Source organism: Carassius gibelio, chromosome B23 (genome assembly GCF_023724105.1).
Source record: "Carassius gibelio isolate Cgi1373 ecotype wild population from Czech Republic chromosome B23, carGib1.2-hapl.c, whole genome shotgun sequence".
NCBI lineage: Eukaryota > Metazoa > Chordata > Actinopteri > Cypriniformes > Cyprinidae > Carassius > Carassius gibelio.
Genome location: NC_068418.1, coordinates 28249221 through 28270712, shown reverse-complemented (window position 1 = coordinate 28270712; position 21492 = coordinate 28249221). Strand labels below are relative to the sequence as shown.

The 21492-nt window shown below is 36.1% G+C and overlaps 2 protein-coding genes across 2 annotated transcripts; both read left to right on the top strand.

The window, feature by feature from the left end:
* The first annotated feature begins 1019 nt into the window (after positions 1-1019).
* LOC128011148 (ADP-ribosylation factor 3) lies at positions 1020-5818 on the top strand. The gene is made up of 5 exons (XM_052593288.1): positions 1020-1095; positions 2435-2596; positions 2746-2856; positions 3546-3670; positions 4578-5818. The coding sequence occupies exons 2-5, from the start codon at positions 2449-2451 to the stop codon at positions 4737-4739; spliced, it is 546 nt and encodes a 181-aa protein (XP_052449248.1). The 5' UTR covers positions 1020-1095; positions 2435-2448; the 3' UTR covers positions 4740-5818.
* Positions 5819-9413: 3595 nt separating this feature from the next.
* phf8 (PHD finger protein 8) lies at positions 9414-21298 on the top strand. The gene is made up of 22 exons (XM_052594436.1): positions 9414-9749; positions 10675-11064; positions 11305-11390; positions 12206-12326; positions 12505-12665; positions 12752-12893; positions 13241-13427; positions 13561-13723; positions 13845-13932; positions 14028-14134; positions 14231-14322; positions 14599-14688; positions 14765-15070; positions 15733-15824; positions 15924-16090; positions 16279-16364; positions 16447-16565; positions 16688-17010; positions 17125-17220; positions 17302-17411; positions 18282-18663; positions 18746-21298. The coding sequence occupies exons 2-22, from the start codon at positions 10967-10969 to the stop codon at positions 18832-18834; spliced, it is 3105 nt and encodes a 1034-aa protein (XP_052450396.1). The 5' UTR covers positions 9414-9749; positions 10675-10966; the 3' UTR covers positions 18835-21298.
* The last annotated feature ends 194 nt before the right edge of the window (positions 21299-21492 follow it).

The following is a 21492-nucleotide window of genomic DNA, read 5'->3' as shown; positions in this document are numbered from 1 at the left end:
TATAATATAAACATGCATTTTACTTAATATACTGATGCATGAAAATGAGCATTGAGCACCATGTTATAAATAAGCCCTACTTTAATTATTAGAGCCTTTCGATTTTTGCATGTCATGATTTCTTGTAGTATTCTGTTTAACAATACAGTCTTTACTCTGTACAGAGTGATCTTTTGCTTCACTACTGATAATCTGGCATGCAACTACTGAATATTTTGGCAGCCTGAAGAAATCAGTTAGTTGCTGCCAAGTTCTGTAATTTGGCAGCATCTAGCAGGTTACTTATTCATTAGGTTCAGTCATAGCTGAATAATTAATCACAATATGGAAATGTGCTTCCAAACACTTCCAGCAACAGTTCCTTCAGTCGTAAATTATCACATTATACACATTAACTTCTTCAAAAATGTTCACTGATCATTGAGATATGAGACTAAACATGTACCACAATTTTGTGTCAACAATTATGTCTGCCAACTTTACCAGAGTAACAACATTTCCAATTTTATATGATTTAGAGAATGTTCTTATGAACATTTTTAATTTATTGCATTTTTTTATTTAATTTATTCAGAGTTTTTAAGTTTTTACAAACTTATGACATTGATATCACTTGTATTCAGACAATAACTCAAAGCTTAGATTGCAATGTATATTAAACTTCATAAAAACTGAAATATAAATATGTAACACAAAAACGTTTAAACTACTTTCCTGTGTGTGAGTGTGTGTGTGTGTGTGTGTGTGTGTGTAGCCTAGCCTATATTAACATTTTCTAGGCTATATTGTGTGTACTTACATTTATTATAAATCCATTATGAATTTTTAGACAAATCAAAGCTAGGTATATATTGTGGGTAAACACGTAATAATGTTGTTAATTTCTAGAGATCTCACAATCTGATTCACACAGACCACTGCCTGCATGGGTTTTATTCATTGACATTTTGAATGCACATACTACACTGTATGTAGTAACTACAGGATGCGCTTCGATGGTATCGCGAGATCTTTAACACTCTCTTGCCTATTCAACTGGTCTCGCGAGAGTGGGGTGACTTGCGTGAAATAAATTATCCGGTGTTGGTCTCCGAGGTGAGTAGGGATATTGCAAAGCGTGAAAAAATATGGTGTAATTTCGCCTAAAATAGATTAGATGTTGTTGGCGTGTTGATATATGTTAAATATTATTGACATTAAATAGCGGATCAATTTATAATTTGTCAATATGCAGGCCGGCTCTTGCTGCTGATGGTATCTTTACGTCGTGACAAAAATGAAAGGTGTTTGACGTTTAAACAGTATCACTATCTGATGTGACAGGCGCCGGTTTATCGTGAGAAGGCATTTCTGTCTTATGAACGGGATGCGATCATCTCCTGCGTATTCATTAGCAGCCCACATATGTGTAGGCTGACATTAGAAATCATTTGTCATATCAGGTTTTTTTTTTTTTTTTTTGATCCTAATGGATTTTTTTTCCCACTTCCCAGTGTGTTAAAGCAGGCTGATTCTGAAAGCTGAATGTGATCAGTTCTAGGCTTCAGTAACCTAGTTCTGTTGGATTTAAATGAATGTAAATCAACAGTCTCAGATTTTATTTTTTGCATACTATACTGATGATGTAGATGTCATCACCATTTTATGGAGGATGAGGAATCTTTCTTCCTTACAGAGTCACATCTCATGAATCTGTCCACGGACACATCTCATTCTGTCAGTAAGCACCTAAAATGAAGCAATACTTCATTAATTATTCTAATATAGGTGTTTCAAATTTAGTATTATGGAAAGTGATCATCATACTGGACTTGGAAGTCCAGTAGATTTGTATTTTATATTACTGACTGATTTGTGTATGTGTGTAAGTATATTGTTCCTGACTCAATGTTCTGTACACATTTATTTAATCAGTGCATGATGACAGTTATGAATCATCTGAGATGAATTTGCAGACTAACTCTAACTTTGTACAGCTAGAACAAGATGACCTTACATTAACATGATATCACTGATATTGTCCTGTGCCTTGGCTCTTTTTAAGGTTTACATGTGTTTTGCAGGTTGTAGTATCTTCTATGTTTTTCCAAATGCAATGTAAGCTTTATTAGTAAAATGTGCATATTGTTTTTCTGTACTGCTGTGTTAAAATATGAAATTTTGTCAGTTTGTATCATCATGTAGCATACTCTGAAAGGTAGTGCTTTCTGTGAAAAATAAAAACACTGTAAAGATCATAGATGTGTTTAATCATTAAAATACCAGAAGGGTTTATAAAATATTTTAAAAGAGAAGCAATGGCATATTTGTAATGAATTAAGAAGTTACAGAGTACAATAGCAAGTGCTCTTTTTGAAAGGGTCAGTGTTTTAACAGTTGGGTGTGTCAATTAAAAAAAAATGACCATAGATGTTCTCTTTTTATATTGGTAAAGGCTAACCAGCTATCATGGGGAACATTTTTGGCAACCTTTTGAAGAGTCTTATTGGGAAAAAGGAGATGCGTATTTTGATGGTCGGGTTGGATGCAGCTGGGAAGACCACAATCTTGTACAAACTGAAGCTGGGAGAGATAGTGACTACCATTCCTACTATTGGTGAAGCACATTTTTTTACTTTAAATGTTTAATTCCCTTGATTATTATTGTAGTATTTACCTTTTACATAGAGACAAAGGTCCGGATTGTCACGTTTTACGAGTCTGGCCTCTGTGTAATTTCTGTGCCATTGTGTTTTCTTTTACTAGGTTTTAACGTGGAGACTGTTGAGTACAAAAATATCAGTTTTACAGTGTGGGATGTTGGTGGCCAGGACAAAATCCGACCACTTTGGCGTCACTACTTCCAGAACACACAAGGTGAGAAAAGACTCATACACACAGGCACACTCATTGACTTTAAAAACACAAACAGGATTTTATGTCAAACAAAATAGCCATAAATAGCCATTAATTACAGAATTACAGTAAAATACTTACATTTTTAAAATATTATTACAATACAAAATAGCTGTTTTCTGTGGTAATACATTCAAAAATGTAATTAATTCCTGTGATGGTAGAGCTGATTTTTTTTTTTAGCAGCCATTACTTTACATATCATGTGATCCTTCAGAATTCATTCTAATATGCTGATTCGCTGCTCATGAAACATTTCTTATTATTTTCAATATTAAAAACAGATGTGCTGTTTATTTTTGTGGGAACTGATACTTTTTTCAGAATGATTTGATGTATAGAAAGTTTAAAAATAACATTTATTAGAAATATAAATTTCTTGTAATACTATAAATGTTGTTACTGTCACTTTTAATCGAGGTGCCCTTGCTGATTAAATATATAAAAAATTTACTTACCCCAAACTTATTTAAAAAGGGAAAACATCAACACAGAAGAGAAAACTGTACTTGTCAAGTTACATCATTCGAACTTTAATCTTAACTAATGTAGCATTGAAATTAGAATTAATGAATTAAGATCTCATATTGAGGTCCACAAGGGTCTTTATTTTCCCTCTTATTAATTACTGCCTCTCATGTATTTTGAAGGTCTGATCTTTGTGGTGGACAGCAATGACCGTGAGAGAGTGAATGAGGCCAGAGAAGAGCTGATGAGGATGCTGGCTGAGGATGAACTTAGAGACGCTGTACTCCTCGTTTTTGCCAACAAGCAGGCAAGAGCTTCCTCATGTGTCTAAAGTGTTCTTCAAATCAGAAACAGTTCATTGATGTAAACATTGCATCTGCTGTCTACCAATTTCAAATCAGCCCTAGTTTATACATCTGTTTCTGTCATATATGTGTCAATTTGTTGGAAACATAGCTGCTGTAATGGAATCTATGGTTGTAGTTCATTAGTTATAAAAGATTGAAAGGAGGTAATTGTTTTCCATCCAGACTTGTATAGCATTTATACAACTTAAAAGAAGAGATAATTTTGTAATCTCATGGAGTTTAAAAGAGATATAAAGTTGAATATCATCTGCAATGATAACATGTACCTTGAAAAAGTGCTTATCAATTGCCCAAGAGGCAATACAAAGAAAAAAAGCAATGGGCCCAAAACTGAACCCTGGGGAACCCCACAGGTGAGAGATGCAGTAGATTAGGTCTATTTTTGAACTCTAACTGAAAAAGATCTATCTGATAAGTCAGCCAGGCAACGTCTATAAGACAGAAAATGTTCCTCAGTCTAGTTTGTATGTTTTTGCCTCGACTTCCAGATGGCAGAGGTAAAAGCAGGCTATTTTTGGGCCTGGATGGGCTCTCTGATGATTTGAAGAACTCATTGCCGGCAGTGGTTGTTGAGGTCTGCCACTGATGTGTTGAGCAGTTTTGACCACCCGCTGAAGGTCTCTCTGATCTGATGATGTGCAGCTGCCGTATCTTAGTGAGAAGCAGTAGGTCAGTAGGCAAAAGATCTCCAGAGAAATGGAGGATTTTAGTGCATGCAGGATTTATAGACTCTGGTTCCAGGAAAATGAGTTCAGGAACTATGGGAAATCCTCAATGATGAGGGCATGCAGTATGTATATAAACAGTAAGATATGTAGTTGTGTCTGTTTCTGTCTCCCTCTCCAGGATCTGCCAAATGCCATGAATGCTGCAGAAATCACAGATAAGCTGGGTCTTCACTCCCTGCGCCATCGCAACTGGTACATCCAGGCCACTTGTGCCACCAGCGGAGACGGTTTATATGAGGGTCTGGACTGGCTGGCCAACCAGCTCAAGAACAAGAAATGAGGCAGACCGGATCTAAGAGTAACTGGTGTGGGCGAGGAGACACCTGAGTGACAGCTCATCAGGGAGCACTAGTGGTTTCCAAGTTTCTTTCATTCTGTTTACAAGCTGAGACCAACAGGAGCCGGGTCATTTCAAACAGCGTAACCCCTTGCTATGTCCCACTTAACAGATCCGTGAGATGATTGGGGAAGCACCCATGATTCACATTCATATTTACTAGTGAAGATAGACATGTTTTGCTATTCTCGTGTGATTCAAACATCTCAGTTTGTTGTGTCTCTACACTGTAAATGTATAAAAGACATTAACAGGGAGTGAATGAAAAGCTTTTACTTATATTAATACTTTGGGAGACACTCTTAAATGCAGGTCATTTAAACTATATTAACTGCACTGATAGATGAGAAACCTGTTGATTCAGTTTCCTGAAATATTTAAATAAAATCAAGTGAAGTGTTATTCAGAAAACAATGAAGAAACGTGTTTTTTGCTACAGTGGTGTTGTTTTGCTACTGAAAATTAAATATTCATTGTGATTTATTATTAGCATATCAGCCAGACTTCATGACTGTCAGTGATTATGCTCTTATTGCATGTATTCACCAGTGTCTCTGCACAGGTCGCTGAGCAAGCTTTGGTTAGTGCTGTTGTATGTAAATAGATAGAGGATGTCTTGTCTTGGCATGCGTAGTTTGCGACTATTAAATAGCACATTGTTTTGTGTACAAGAACTGTTTCTTTTGTGCTGATAATGTTCACTACACAAGCTTCTGTTCTGTTGTGGAGCTAAATGTGTTTGTTTCGCCGACTGTATCCGCTGCTCTTGTGTCGTGCTGTGTAGACATCGCTCATTGATTGTGTCATTGCATTCACGTTAGTGATTTTTTTTTTGCTAGTGTTGCATGGGAAGATCTGAGGAGCTAAACAAGATTAGACTGGAAAGAGTGTCGAAGAGACTTTAAAGTCTCTAATAGTCTACTAATAGACTCAAATATTTATGGTTGCTAGTATTCTCATGAATGAAGTGTGTGTGTGTATATTACATGCTTAATAAAGTATGCACTTACTTTATCTGATAATTTAATGTGAATATCTATTATTTATTGTAGTCCTGTGTCCATACATTTGTATCTATGTTCCTTGCATTGAAATACTATGGGGAAAAAACTGTTCATTCTGTAAACATTAAAATCATGTTGCCTAAAATTATTTTTAGATGTTTTTTTTTTCAACTTTGAAAATCTGAAAATCACACTACACATTAATTTTATTCTAGTTAAATAAAATATAAACTGTTAAACACAATTTTTGTTCATTCAAATAATTTAGAAATTTTGTCTAGTAGCTAACTGAAATAAGTACTAAAAATTATTATTAAGCTTAAATAATTAAGCTAGTTAAAACTAATTCAAAATATTAACAAATACTATATTAGTACATAAATAATACTAGAAATAACATGACATCGATGCTTTTTCAGTTATTACACTAAAGAATATTAAAGTATGGTCAAATAATTAAGATATATTAAATACTACCAAACAGTCCCCTCTACTTGTCTTTTTTAAACAAAACTAAATATTTTATCAAATCATTACCTTCAAAGTGTTTGTGTTCATTTTAGTTTAATAAATTTTTCATGTGCATTTGCCATTTTTATTAGTTCATGCTTGTTTAAATGTCTATTTAAGTTTATTTAAATGATTTCAGCTGATTCCCAAGATGAAATGTCTTATTTTTTACATTCTTTAAATCTTTTTCAAATTTTTTTATATATAATATATAAATAAAAAATGTATGATGATTTTAACAGTTTAGTTTTAGCTTACAATAACAACACTGAATCAATTTAATTAAAGTAAAACTTACAGCCTGGGAAAAGTAGCAAATAACACAACAAAACCACACAAGATTTTCAAAACCAACCAAGTCTTCATAACAAAAATGAACCCACATGCCTGACAAAGTTCATCTACTGTAATTGCTTCCATTCTGGGATCTTTTTCTTCTTCCAGAAAAGTCGCTTCAGTCATTCAGCGGTTTGGTGTTCAATTATACAATTTGTTTCTGCATTCTGATAACTTTATCAGACACCACAGAATATTATAAATCTTATCTTTGTGTTGTTTGTGAAAATTTCATAGAGCGTACTCCAAGCACTTCATCCGCTCTGTGTGAACACTTACAGCTCTTAGGCTCAGAAAAGCCTAGAAATAATAAGAAGACAAGTCTGTTTGTTTAGCAAGATGCCCAGTACCTCACACCCCCTTATTCTGTGGCAAATCCCACACACCTCCCCGCCTGCCCTCACAGTGTGTGTCTCCAGGGGCGTGACAGCAGTATGTGGGTCAGGGCTGCTCCCTGGGTCGCCAGTCCCAATGGCCTCCTGCAGGCCGCTCATAATAGCGGCACCATGGCGGGTGCCATAGCTGGGATTCCCTCCCGTAACCGGGGCGCCCTCGCCCAGGGCACAGACTCACTGGCAGCAATGCTGCAATCAATTCATCAATCTGTGATGGGAGCGGCGACCGCTAAAGCCAGGCCAGCCCACCCCTCATCCAGGCCATGACCACCAGCCATGAGGCTGAAAAGCTGGACTGGGGAAACCAGGAGCTGGACGGCGTACAGCTGATTATTTAGGGGGCTGGTATTCAGTTAGAGCAGACGGGCATAATGAGAGTTGTTTCTCTTTTGGAAAGTCCTCAAAAAGTTTAAATTAGTACATGGATTGTCAAGCATGAACAAGCAAGTTACACACACACACACACACACACACACTTGAACACAATAATGTCATATTTGGAGTGAGGCAAGGCTGTAGTAGCCAGAAACACTGAAGGGAACACATCACACCCAGACTACTGGCTGATCAATATGGATTTTCAATGACTATTGTTTTTGTTTTGTTTTTATTCCCCCATATCTTGAATATTTGATGACAAAACTTTTTTCGTAGTAGTTTTGCTTATTCAAACAGTAGCAAATAATAAAAAAAAATACAAAAATTAAGGGAAAATAAATAAATAAATAGTAGTGTTGCTAATTCATATTCAACAAATCCATTGAAATGGGTCAAAATGTGGTGTGATAATATACCAAGGAGATTTAAGTGGTTTATGGACATATGGGTGTTCAGAGGGTTATCATTACTGTCAGTTTAAATCATTGTCTATATTCCCTCAAAGTACCCATTATAACGGTACTGTACAAAATAAGCTCGTACAGATGAGGATTGACGTTTTAGCAACATTGTTCATCATTTAGGTGATGTCTCCATCTGCTGGACAATAGACTGTAGTGTTACCTCTGTCTTCCACTTCTCAATGGACTCATTCAAACTATGTATTATTTTTAAGCTTTATTTTCCTTCTAGGGCCTGAAATAGAGGAATTTGGTTCAGTACTGCTAATTGAACAATATTTTGCTGAATGTGTTTTGTGCTGGCACCTTGGCTGGTTTAGGACCGTCATGATAAATAAAGATGACCGTAAAACCGCCAGTAGGTGTCAGCAGATCCCTGTTTTAATAAATTATTTATTGAATCATTCAAATCAAACGATTCGTTCAAAACGTCTGAAACCAGTGAATGGACCGTTGAATCACTAGCTCACACGATTCGTTCAAAAACAGATTCATTCAAAGAATGTAACACCGCGTTGCTATACATGGTTGTATAAAAATTATTAACATATTTATATGCTGATATTCAGAAAAGTCCATTCTTTGTGCAATGAACATAAAAACATAAAAACTCAAAATAGTATTTTTTTCTTTCATTGGTTGAATTACAATGGCATTTTGTCTAATCAATGAAAGATTTTACCATTTGTTGTCTTATTTTTAAAGAACTTAAAAAGTTGCTTTGCATGAAAAATGATGGGAACTTGCTTCAGCTTGTAGAGTTCAGATCGGCCAATCGCCGTTGTTTAGTTCGTGAATTATTATAAGTAGATACTTTTAACATTGAATTTGCATGATAAATTTGACATAATACACAACATTATTAATCTAAAGGGGATGGTAAGGGGGGTGGTGGTTTCACTGGGGGAATGCTTTTTATCATTTTTGTTTTCCAGCCGGAGGATACCACAACCCCCTCACCCCCTTCAGTTCATGCCTTGGTTAACACAGTTTAACACAGCCCTGGTTTTTAATAAAACTATGGAAACTGCTGTAAAAACTTCGGCAGTAAACGTTCATAAATTTAGATTCAGATAAACAAACCCTGGCATATGTATAGCTTCTACATTTGTGTAGGTTATTTATGTTTTATTAAACAACAAATAGCTTACTTTATAAAAGTTACACGAATCTAACAACGTCGGTGAGGAGCTTTGCATGGTTGTAAACAAACAACAATGGTTTTGTAAACACACAACAATGGTTATTTACATAGACTATTGGTTTTAGTATTATCAGAATTTTTTATAACAAACCCCTTTTTCGTCCTCTCTCTCTCTCTTTTTTTTACTGTAGTTGCACTGAGCTAACCATGGTGATGAGATCTATTGGATCTATCCATGGTGTTACATTTTAGTTAATGTCCTAGAACCACTACTAAATAAATAAATAAATACATAAAGTAGGTATGTATGTAAGTAAGTCTTAAAGTATACTGGCTATGAAATAATGTTGTGAGATATATGCTGAACTGAAGTCTCTACTCTCCGAAGAGAGACCGACCCGCGAAGCAGCTTCATTGTTCCCTCTCCCGCAGACAGTGGTCGCTGCACGGGCGGATCGGGATGATGGACTTATAGCACCGAAAATCGCTGCGTTATGAATTTCATAAAATCTTTGCTTTTCGCCTGTGGACTGTATTCATTCGAGATCTTGCCAGATTTGTTTATTCCCTCTCCTCTGTTAAATACGTAAGAACGGACGAAGTGTACGAGTTTTAGAAAACATCTTGTTGTTTGCAAAGCAGGCCGCTGAGCCCTCGGATTTTCCTAACATTGTTTCCGGCATGGTGCGCTCGGCCCAGGGAACACTCGCGGCATTTTACACCCGGTAAGACCCGATAGCGCTCTTCGAAACGGCGCGCGCTGCAACAAGTTGTTTTGTTTTTGGTCGCATGATCCCAACCTCTTTATTTCGTATTTGATCTACATCTGATTTTAGATTAGTGAGTTTGCTCGATAACGTATCGTTGTTGTATTGTAAACACTAAGATTAGGCAGTTTCACGTAGACGTTGACGAGCAAGCTATGTTATTAGCAGCCAAGCTAGCCAATAGCTCTTATGGTTCAACAAACAGTTTTCTTCTATCACAGACAGCATTGCTAAATCAAATACATTTATTTTTAAATTAACAAATCCAATGGACACAGTGAAATTAATTGTACATTGCACATAATAGTTTTTATAGTTATTAGCACCGTCCAAGTGTAAGCTTTTGTAGATGCAGCTCTAAACTGTGAATTCGCTATTAAGACAGATGTTTAGTGATTTTATGTTATTACTTTGTTATTTTTATGATTATAAATAACCTTTAATAGATCGCTTTCATAAGTGTGCAGTTTTAGTATCTGTAACGCACAAATGTATATAAAAGTGTTTCGACGCTCATCTCTCAAACACCTCTCTAGATCTAACCCAAAGTAATGAATATCAGGAAAAGATAGCTGATTTAGGAATTATGTTTAATATTTTAAACATTTTAATCATAAAGTATATAATTATAACTGCTTTCGTGCTTTTGCCTTTATTGTATAAAGTCTTTTGTTAAAATGAATAGGCAACTTGTTTAGATTGAGTCTCTTGACCATAATAAAGAACGCAGGTGCATAGATGTAGAAAACTGCTTACTGATCCTATTGGACTTAACTTTTCTTCTGAGTTTAGAGTGCATGTAGTGTTATTTTCATTGTAGTATGTGTACAAGAATGATCATTCTTCATTTTTCTCAACTAATTTTCCTCGATTCTGTCGACAGGTGCCGGACCATGGTATTCACCTAGTCCCTGGTTTGACTGCAGTGGCCGTAGTAGCGAAATATTTCTCATCTACGATTGACTGAGAGCTGTTGTCACTGTCAGCATACTTATACAACGCCCTACTGTGTATACAGCAGTCTTGACAACATTGCAAGCTGATTGGTGAACCACTCTGAAGTGAAGCTGAATCTCCACAAAGGCAAATAAGTGAACTGTGGTCCCCAAACAGAAGCAGTACCACATTACAAGACTTTTTTTGTTACATTGACATATTTGGTCAGAGACTTTAGAATGGCCTCTGTTCCAGTTTACTGCCTGTGCCGTCTCCCTTACGATGTCACCCGGTTCATGATTGAGTGTGATGTTTGTCAGGACTGGTTTCATGGCAGGTGAAGTTGCATTTTGTAAATAAAAAATGAGAACGTTTTTTTTTTTTTTTTTTTTTTTAAATCTATGTTTTTTTATTGTTATCATGTTTTCATTGTTTAATTGTTATTTAGCTGTATTTTTCATTTTGTTCTTTGTTTAACCTAATTCTAATAACCCTACTGCAGTTTGACTGAGATTAATCAGAACGCACAATGAAAAAACATTTTTGTTTGCAATTGTAATTTTTTTTTTTCTCTTAGTTGTGTTGGTGTAGAAGAAGACAAAGCAGCAGATATTGACCAGTATCACTGTCCTAACTGTCAGGTGACACATGGACCCTCTGTTAGTAAGTGCCACAAATTCTGTATAACTGGTATTTTGTTGATCTGTAGATGAAATGCATTGTTTTCTTTCTTTAATACTTGTTTTATTTTTGTAGAAAATCACTTAAGAATGCTAGGATTATTCTGACCTCATGTGTATTCAGATATTTTTATATCATTGAGATACTACTACATTATTACACATATACCCTACTACTATATGTATGTGTGTGTATTTGTATGTATGTGTTTGTGTGTGTATATATATATATATATATATATATATATATATATATATACATCTATATACACACACATATAGTAGTGAACATGTACATGTATACAAACATGAATATTCTGTGTTTTTTTTAATAGTAATTTAGTGTGTTTTTGTCTTGTAGTTTTTGTTTTATATATATATTTATATATATATATATATATATATATATATATATATATATATATATATATATATATATATATATATATAGTTTTTATTCATTTAAGTTTTAATTTTATTTATTATTATGTCAAATTAAATTAAAATGAGAATTGTTACCTTTGTAGCTAGCTGAATAAATTTTTTAGTTGATGTTAAATTTGTTTCAAGTTATAAATAAATGTTAATGTTTATTTATGATATTCATTTTAGTTAGTTTTAGTTAACCATAATGCATTGAGACAGACTAATAATTAATTAAGCACAGCTAGTAAGGAAACTAGAACACAAACACAAATAAAATACAATTTAAACTATTAAATTAACTTAGAATGTATTGCAAAAAGTGTAAGCTTGCGCGAATTTGATTAGTGACTTTGATATTTGCTTCTCTCTCAGTGCGCAAACGTCGGGGGGCTTTTAAGCACTCTGATGCAGGAGTGAGCAGGGACTCAGGACGACCTGTGAAGACAGGCAGTGCTCAGTTTGTCAGGGAGCTACGCAGCCGCACTTTTCCCAGGTATGGGCACAGGATGATTATTTATTGCTGGGTCAAAATTAGGCCACTAGGTGACCTTACTTTCTTAACCCAGATTAATTTAGCTCTGATCAGACTTGTTATTAGATTTTTAAAAGTAGTTTGAAAGATGATGAGTATGCTGGAAAACGTATTTGACATTTTATACGTGTGTGTTTAGTGCTGATGAAGTCCTGCTGAAGCCGACTGGGGCCCAGCTCACAGTTGAGTTTCTAGAGGAGCGCTCCTTCAGCGTCCCAGTCCTGGTCCTCAGGAAAGATGGTCTGGGCATGAATTTGCCCCCGTCGTCTTTCTCTGTATCAGATGTAGAGCATTATATTGGTAAATGGCTCCAATCACCTCTGCCATTTTGTGTTACCTTTTCATGTTTTCAAGTCATTTTTACATGTTTTATTATTGCTTCCTAGGTGCCGACAAGGAAATTGATGTGATTGATGTCATCCGCCAAGCAGACCTGAAGATGAAACTGGGAGAGTTCGTTGAGTACTACAACAGCCCAAACAGAGACCGAGTGCTCAATGTGATCAGCTTAGAGTTCTCAGACACCAGGTACTTTTTAGGGATGTGCCCATTTAAATCCACAAACGTCCATCTGAATGTCTACGGCTGTAGCAGCGGTGCATTGAAGGCCTCATGGTTTGGAAATTGATGCTTTATTGATCTTATTCTGATCGAATGATCCATAAACTCTGCCCCTTTCTTACAATCAATCACAAGCTAGAGTTCAGATCTGCTTCCTTCGATGTCCAGTCATCAACCAATCCATTGATCGAGGTCCTTCCCCTACATTTTTTTCTTCTCGATCACCATTTCCATCACATCACAACTTCAAAGCGGTTCAAAGATGCAGGCTTTAACCTGGCACACTGTGCTTTAATTGTTGTCCCCTTTTGTAGGTTGTCAAATCTAGTGGAGACACCAAAGATTGTGAGGAAGCTGTCATGGGTGGAGAACCTCTGGCCTGAGGAGTCTATTTTTGAGAGGCCTAATGTGCAGAAATACTGCCTGATGGGGGTGAAGGACAGTTACACAGACTTTCACATCGACTTTGGAGGAACCTCTGTGTGGTACCATGTACTCCGGGTTAGTCAAATTTAGTGCAAAATAACAGAGAAAGCAGGAAATGTCTATGTGAACTAAATACATGGACAGAAATTCATCATGCTTTGTCCACAAGACAAAAGTGGTCTAATGTAGTTCTCTTTATACTTGTCAGGGTGAGAAGATCTTTTACCTCATTCGTCCCACTGCTGCTAACCTGTCGCTTTTTGAGCGCTGGAGTTCATCCTCCAATCAGAATGAGCTGTTTTTTGGGGACCAGGTAGACATGTGCTACAGATGTTCACTTAAGCAAGGAAACACTCTCTTCATCCCAACAGGTACTGTGTCTGTTCTGCCCGATTTATTTGAAAAATAACTTTGTTTGCATATCCCATGTGGCTGAGAAATTACAATTCGAATTAAAATGGTGATTCTTTGTGCCATAATTGTCTGCTTTAGGATGGATTCATGCTGTTTTGACCCCTGTGGACTGTCTGGCGTTTGGAGGAAATTTTCTACACAGCCTCAACATTGACATGCAGCTTCGGTGAGATGATGCTTCTGTTTGTCTCATTAACTCTAAGTAGTATTTTACTGGGCTTTTTCATTGGTCATCCCTTTCTTTTCTTTTTTTTCCGTCAGAGCGTATGAAATAGAAAAGCGACTGAGCACAGCAGACTTGTTCAGGTTTCCAAACTTTGAGACCGTGTGCTGGTATGTTGGCAAGCATCTGCTGGACACCTTCAGAGGTGAGGTTTCTCCTCAAAGCTAATGGCTGTTTTACTGCTTATTTTTGTTTTAATACAACATTCTTTTGTGCACTTCATTTTTTCAATCCGCTTTAGGTCTAAGAGAGAATCGACGGCATCCTGCCACGTACTTGGTCCATGGAGCTAAAGCTCTCAATAATGCTTTCCGCAGCTGGACACGGAAGGAAGTAAGTTTAACTGTGTTACATGCAGAACTGGTTAATTAATAGGCTGTCATATACAAATGATACATTCACTTAACAGTTAATTTTCATTTCATCATCATGTAATTTTTAGTACATTCGTTACAGTGTAATTGGTTTGAATGAGATGTTTTTACTATTATTGGAAAAAAAACACCCTTTTAAATATTAGATTTATACAGAATTTTGTCAAAAGGCTAAAAATAAGAATTTTAGATATGTCTGTGATATTGGTTGTTTTTGTGCTATTTTGTTTTTCAGTCCCTGGTTGAACATGAACCTGAGATACCGGAGACTATAAAGACTCAGCAGTTAGTGAAGGATCTGGCAAAGGAGATACGCCTGGTTGAGGTGAGTGTGGCTCTGACTTAAATTAGATTTCTAAATCTAGTGGTTTTTAAGTCGATTTTTGTGTCTTTTTTTGCAGGATATCTTTCAGCAGAACATCGGAAGGAGTGGGACACCGTTTGGTGGCTCTCAGGGTCTTCCCTCTCCACACCCCAAAGCTCCATTAAACACAGCCCTCACTTTTAGCCAGCACCCTGGTAAAAAGAGAGGCCCCAAGTCGAAGGATGGATTTGGAGGAGGGGGTGTAGGCCCCCCAGGAGCTAAGAAAAAGATCCAAAAAGGCAAAGAGATAAAAACAGAAGCCGGAGAGCTGGACCTGCTGGAGATTCACACTAAACACACGCTCAAGAAGTTCCAGCCAGGGTGCAAAGGAAAAAAGAGCAAGGTAGAATTTACAATACTTGAATCAGTCAATATTATGTTTTACCATTCAAAAGGTTGGGGTCAGTAAGAATTTTTTGTTTTAAGAAAATATTCGTTTAATCGGCAAGAATGGATTCAATTGAAAATAATCGACAGTAAAGACATTTAATGTTGCAAAAGATTGATTTTAAGTAAATGAACTGTGTATTCGTCAAGCAGCACAGCTCTTTTCAACATTGAGAATAAAAGGAAATAATCACGTGACAATGAAGACTCATGAAAAATTCAATGAGAAATTCATCTTTGCAATCACAGGAATAAACAAAAAAATAAATGAAATGAAAACCGAAAACAGTTATTTAACATTGTAATAATAATATTATCATTTTCATTGTTATTTTGATCATGTAAATGCAGCCTTGTAAGCATAAGAGTCTTACCGATCCCAAGTTTTTGAACAGTATTGTACAGATTGCTATAGTTATGATTTGATAATTATTATATATTCTCTGCCTGTTATATGTTTCCCCCATTTACCAACCCCCCCCCCCCCCCCCCCCTTAAAAAAAAAATACTGATTAAGAAAAAATATTTTTATCATGGAACTAAAGCTGAACAACTAGTACTTTACGTTGTACTCTTTCCTAATATCATCATTGTAAAGAACATTATTTGGCTTTTCAGCTTGAGCTGCCTGATGACTGTCTAGATGATTTTGAAGAGAAGATCAACAAGAGCAAGCTTAAGCTTGTGCTGACTAATGGAAAGATACAAGGGTAAAACATTTATCTTCACTTATTTCCCTCTTGTCAGAGATTTTTAATGTTACGCATTGATACCTTTATTTTTAATACCTCCTCTTCTTCCTCACTTAGGAAGAAGGGTCGTGCTGGCAGTGCAAATGGAGCCGGGAGTTCACTTCAACAGTTCCAGCCCCACATGGCTACTTTGTCTGACTTTGATTCAGAAGACGAGCTTCAGATTGATGAAACCCCTCCGCCTCGCCGCAGACCTTCTCTGCCTAGCAAGAAGAAATTAGCTGGTTTCTGATTTCTCACATTTATCGATCATGCTTGCATGATTTAATTGTTTTTGCATCATTAACTCATTAATTTATATCAACCCAAACCTATAAGACTTACATTTTCCTGTGAAAATCACACAAGGACAATATTTAAATTGAATAACATCTTAATATGAACTAATAGTTGGCTCAATGGTGTCTTTAAGGTCTACCAAGGAAACTACCTCGGGCCAAACCATGCAGTGACCCCCACAGAATCCGTGAGCCAGGAGAAGTGGACTTTGATATTGAGGTATGCAAGTCTATCTTAGTCAGCTTCAGATTCCTCTCTAGGTGCCTGGTTGTCACCAGTTTTATATCTTGTTGTTAAATAGGAGGATTACACCACAGATGAGGAGATGCTTACAGTGCAAGGTGTAAAAGGTGGAGCAGGTGGGATTTTAGACTTGCTCAAGGCAAGCAAACAGGTGGCGGGTCTCGATTCTGCACTGAGGTACTCAACGCGCACATTTGTTTTTATACTATTGTACATACTGTTCATTATTAGCTTTCATCTCAGTAAAATATGTACTTGGTGTTATACTCAGTTCTGTTGATTTCCCCCTTACCATCAAGTGAGGAAGCACCAGCCTCCCCCAGCACTCGTGATGCTATCCAGGGCATGCTCTCGATGGCCAACCCTCCATCTTCTTCCTCATCTTCCTCATCTTCATCCTCCTCTCCTCTGTCCATATCTGGAGGAGGTGAGATGCTGGGGCTTATGAAGGAGAAAGGAGGGAGAGCTGGGTGGATAAGTGGAGTCAAGAAGAGCGAGAAGAAGACCACATTTCAGAGGCCAGGAAAACGGCCCGTTAAACGTCCAGCAAGGCATCTCAGTGACGAAGAAAGCTTGGATGAACAGGAGACCCTGGGTACCTGTTTTAAAGACTCTGATTATGGTGAGTTCACAGATTCATCGATGTTTACACCAGGGTTGCAAACATACACAGCAGAGGAAATACTGCGACCCACAGTGATTCTGTTTAAAGGAGAATTTCCACCTTCTTCTACAGTGTATCCATCACTAGAATCTGACGAGGAGGATCATGTTAGCAAGTCTAAAATGAAAAGAAAGCGAAACTGGGATGATACACCCTGGAGTCCTAAAGGTAAATGTGTTTTTGATTTATGATTTTGTAGTATTGTATTTTCGAAATGGTTCTAAGTATAATTTCGTCACACGTCCTCAGCCCGTGTGACGCCTACACTGCCCAAGCAGGAGCGACCGGTGAGGGAGGGTGCAAGGGTGGCATCTGTAGAAACGGGGCTTGCAGCTGCTGCCGCCAAACTGGCACAACAGGTGAGCTTCTGTCCAGGACTTCTGTAGATGTGGACTATTTCATACCATTACTTGTGTGTGTGTGTTTTTTTTTTTTTCTAAATATCCTTTGAATGAAGTCAATATTTGTTAATTTCATTAATTTTAGTACATTTTTCTATGAAAATCTTTGAAATTAATCTTTGAAAAATAAAATTTTAGTTGACAAGGAAGTATAAAATTAAACTAAATATTAACTCTTTAAATATATATACATATATATATATATATATATATGTATGTATGTGTGTGTGTGTTAATTGAGGAATAAAAACATGTATAAACGTGTTCTCTTGAAATAAAATAGTTTTAGTTATTTGTTGTCCATGTTTTATAGATCATTTAGTTTGTTGTTGGAGATAAAGTACTGTTGGCATGTTTTAACTATAATTGGATTTTAAAACATCCAATTATAATCATTATTTTTCTAAAAAAAAATCTATAAAAACTTTGCTATTAAACATACACTGTGGATCAAATTTTGTAGTCTTAAGTTTTTTTGTTTTTCTATGATTCTGAAGGAAGTTTTTAGAAAGGCAGCATTTATTTATTTAAAAATACAGTAAAAGTAGTAATATTCTGTAATATTACTGCTATTTATAATACATGTGCTGCATGATATTTCTGTGTAATCCTACTCAATTGTAAACATTTTGTACATAAACATTAATAATATTTTTGGTGTATTTTGTTCATTAAAACTATAATTGAAATTATTAAAACTACGTAAAAATTGATGCAATTTATTTTGGTCTCGTCTTTATCATTGACAATCAAAAAAAGGCACTTTTTGTCAGCATTTTTCTTGACAAGATTAACACGGAGCTAAACATCTTATTACTTTAATATCAGGAACAGCAGAAAACAATAACCAAGAGAAAATACACCAAGAAGAAGGTCCCTCAAGAGAAAGGACATTCTGCAGCTGCCCGACTCCAGCGCGAGCCGGACTCTGCACCCGTGTCTCCTCCTCTGCCCTCTGAGCCTCCTGTGGACTGCATCGTTGAGGAGAGGAGAGTGGAGGTGTACTCGGCCAGCCTGCTGGACCACGAGTACACCGCAGGACCAGGTCCGTTCAGCCCAGGGGGCCCAAGAGGAAGCGGTGCCATGGCCCCTGGCGTGTTCCTGACTTCAAGACGCCCGTCACTCTCTCCCCAAAACAGCAGCAGCTACTCTCCCTCTGCCCCTTCACCCGGAGGCCTGGCTACTTCAGCATCAGCACTAGCATGTCAAGGTAACTGGATTTACTGTACGTTACCTGTTAAAGGTTAAGTGTTCGGAATCACGCTGAATTTTTTCACTCTTCTTTCTCACAGGAAAACGTCCAAAGAAAGGACTTGCTACAGCTAAACAGAGACTGGGAAAGATTCTGAAAATACACCGAAACGGCAAGCTTCTCCTGTAGTTTAATAATATGAAGAGGAGACTGCAGGGAACAACAGAGGAGGAGAAAACGATGAGGACCCGAGTGATTTTGGTGTTAATTTATGACTGTTATATGGTTAATGTTCTTCTAGCCTGGTTTTTATTTGCATCATCGGGACAAAAAGTGTAAAGAACGGTAACTTGCTGTTAAAAATTCAACTGAAATCCATTTAGCATGGTGTTTTAGAATAGAAATTCTATTTGAAAAACAAATAGAGCTTAACAGACGGATACATTAATTGAGTGATGACTGTATTGCCAATTGTTTTTCCATCATTTTCAGTGCTCCACCTCGGAAAACAAACCTTCCCCTTAAACCCTGTTTGTTTCATAGTTATTGAGTTTTAGTTTTAAATTTGTATATTTCTTTAAAAAAAAAAAAAAAAAAGCTGAATGGAGCACTTGATGTTAGATCAAATAGCCTAAAGCCATTGCTAACAAAAATATTACTTTGTTCAGAAGGTTTATTTGAAAAACGGACTTCCCCAAAAAAACAGGATTTGAAGTGGTTGTTTGGCCTGAATTGTCCCATGGGTGAGAGGAGATCCAATTCTTTAGTCATTACCTCAGCAATTTGTAAATGTCACGCTTTCTCATGGCTATTCGTCCTGGTCCAATCTCCTCCTGAAGCCATGCAATATTATTTGTTTACATGCTTCATTTGGTATCTGTCCGTATCAAATTATTTTATACCATAGAAGGCAGTTTGATACACTTGACTGTAATTGCTGTAGATGAAGTCCTGTAATAATGTCTCTTTGCTTGTTGAAATGTTTTTACAGTAGTGTACTAACACATTTTTATCAACCAATGTATTTTAGATGCGTATATACATTAAGGTCATCTTGTTTTATTTGTTTTCCACTTTGACGGCATAATATCCTGCCAGCATTTGGCCAGGGTTGTCTTTCCCATCTATAGTTCAGCTCCATGTTGTAGAGGTTGAGTTCAGTGGTGGGCACATTTTAGTTATCGTAAGGAACACAGAAATTGATTTAGAGCAGTTTGAGATCATATGGGTGGTTCTGTAGGTTCAGTGTACATATTTGGTGTTTTATTATTATTTTTTATTATTAACGTTTTTCTTTAGAAAGAAATTGCATTGGAATCTTTTTTTCTTGAAAGACCTTGTACAAAAATACATGTTTTGGGTGAATAACAGCATAAGAGTTGTTTAGTTGGTTTTATTTGTATAGGATAATTATGCTGTTATTTTTCATTGAAGCTTATGATATTAGCAATGTGATGAAGTTAATGTATTCTATTGCTATTTCAATGTTATTATTTTACCCCCCCCCCCCCCCACTTATAATTAATATTAATTTTAATGTCAATATAATTTAGTTTTGCTTTTATATGTATAATACTCAATTCTAGAAGAGTTAAGTGTATTATTTTCTTGTAAAGTTATGTAATGGCAACAATAGTTTTTTAGTTTTCTCCTTTGACCATTATGTCTATAATCAGCACCAAAAATATTGATAAATCAGTGGGCCAGTGTAAATATTATTTTACTTTTTTTATTTTTATTTTTTTCTAAAAATGTCATAGATTGTCACCCTACCGAATTGTCATCATGCCATCCACATGTAATTAGAAACCTGTTTTGAGGTTTGTAGAAATTAGTTTTTGAACGTAAAATAACGGAAGACAGTTGTTGGAATACTCTGGTAAAACTATTATTTTTAGACATTGTTTTTTTTTTTTTTTAGATGACTCTGAAATTTAAAAGGATGTTTCTGTAATATTTTGAGTATTTTTGTACATTTATTTGATTTGTCATCATCTTCACATCATCTCTTAATGTTGCTACTTATACTCATATTTTACTAAACATCTGTGCCTTCAGTGAAGTCCCAAACATAGCAAGCTCTCTTACTGAAACTGTGCATCTCTGCACATCTTTTGATACTAGATACTTTAGTTCAATGGCAACACTTGTCTACCAAGACTGCTATTCTGGATTTCTGGAAATTGACAGTGAATAATGGGAATGATGTGAAGCAAGATGTACAACAAAGAAAGTGTACATAAACCTCAAAATATGTAAGAACTGACTTTTAAATATGTGCTTATTAAAACTTACATTTACTTAAGTTATTTTCCTCTGTATCACCTGAAGTTAATTGTGTGCATTTTAGGATTTATTTATCTTTTAACCATTTTTTCTTGTCTGTTAAATTTATTTTGAAATAATGTTGATCACACAGTTCCTCTCAGGGTTTATTTTGTATCTAATATCATTTTGATAGAATCGTTTAAAAAGAGCAACAGTAGTGTGAGTTCACATTCAGGACCACTTAAAAAAACCAAGTCGAATTTTGAACCCATTTAATATTTAGAATTGGACATTGTTTTTTGCTATTGTCACCACCTTTGGTTTTTGAAACGGCTTGAGCTGATTTTTCCAAATGATCTCTATTAAAAGATATTTTTAAAAATTGTTTGCATTTTCGTCTTTGTAAGCTTATTTTCCTCTGCGTCTTGTGGTCTCTCATGTGCTTACTGGGTCAACTCCACATTTACCCGCGAAGAAGATCCTTTGTCTCTTTCAAGAGTTCAAATAATTCTATTGTGCGCCAGACGTAAAAAATTAATGAACCCATGAAAATGGAGTGAACGGCACAAACGGAATTAG

Excerpts from the sequence above, each read along its gene's own strand:
- LOC128011148 (XM_052593288.1), top strand. The coding sequence starts at position 2,449 with ATGGGGAACATTTTTGGCAACCTTTTGAAGAGTCTTATTGGGAAAAAG. Across the intron at positions 2,597-2,745 it reads GACTACCATTCCTACTATTG|GTTTTAACGTGGAGACTGTT; the intron begins GTGAAGCACATT and ends TTCTTTTACTAG. Across the intron at positions 2,857-3,545 it reads CTACTTCCAGAACACACAAG|GTCTGATCTTTGTGGTGGAC; the intron begins GTGAGAAAAGAC and ends TGTATTTTGAAG.
- phf8 (XM_052594436.1), top strand. The coding sequence starts at position 10,967 with ATGGCCTCTGTTCCAGTTTACTGCCTGTGCCGTCTCCCTTACGATGTC. Across the intron at positions 12,327-12,504 it reads CGCAGCCGCACTTTTCCCAG|TGCTGATGAAGTCCTGCTGA; the intron begins GTATGGGCACAG and ends GTGTGTGTTTAG. Across the intron at positions 12,666-12,751 it reads AGATGTAGAGCATTATATTG|GTGCCGACAAGGAAATTGAT; the intron begins GTAAATGGCTCC and ends ATTGCTTCCTAG.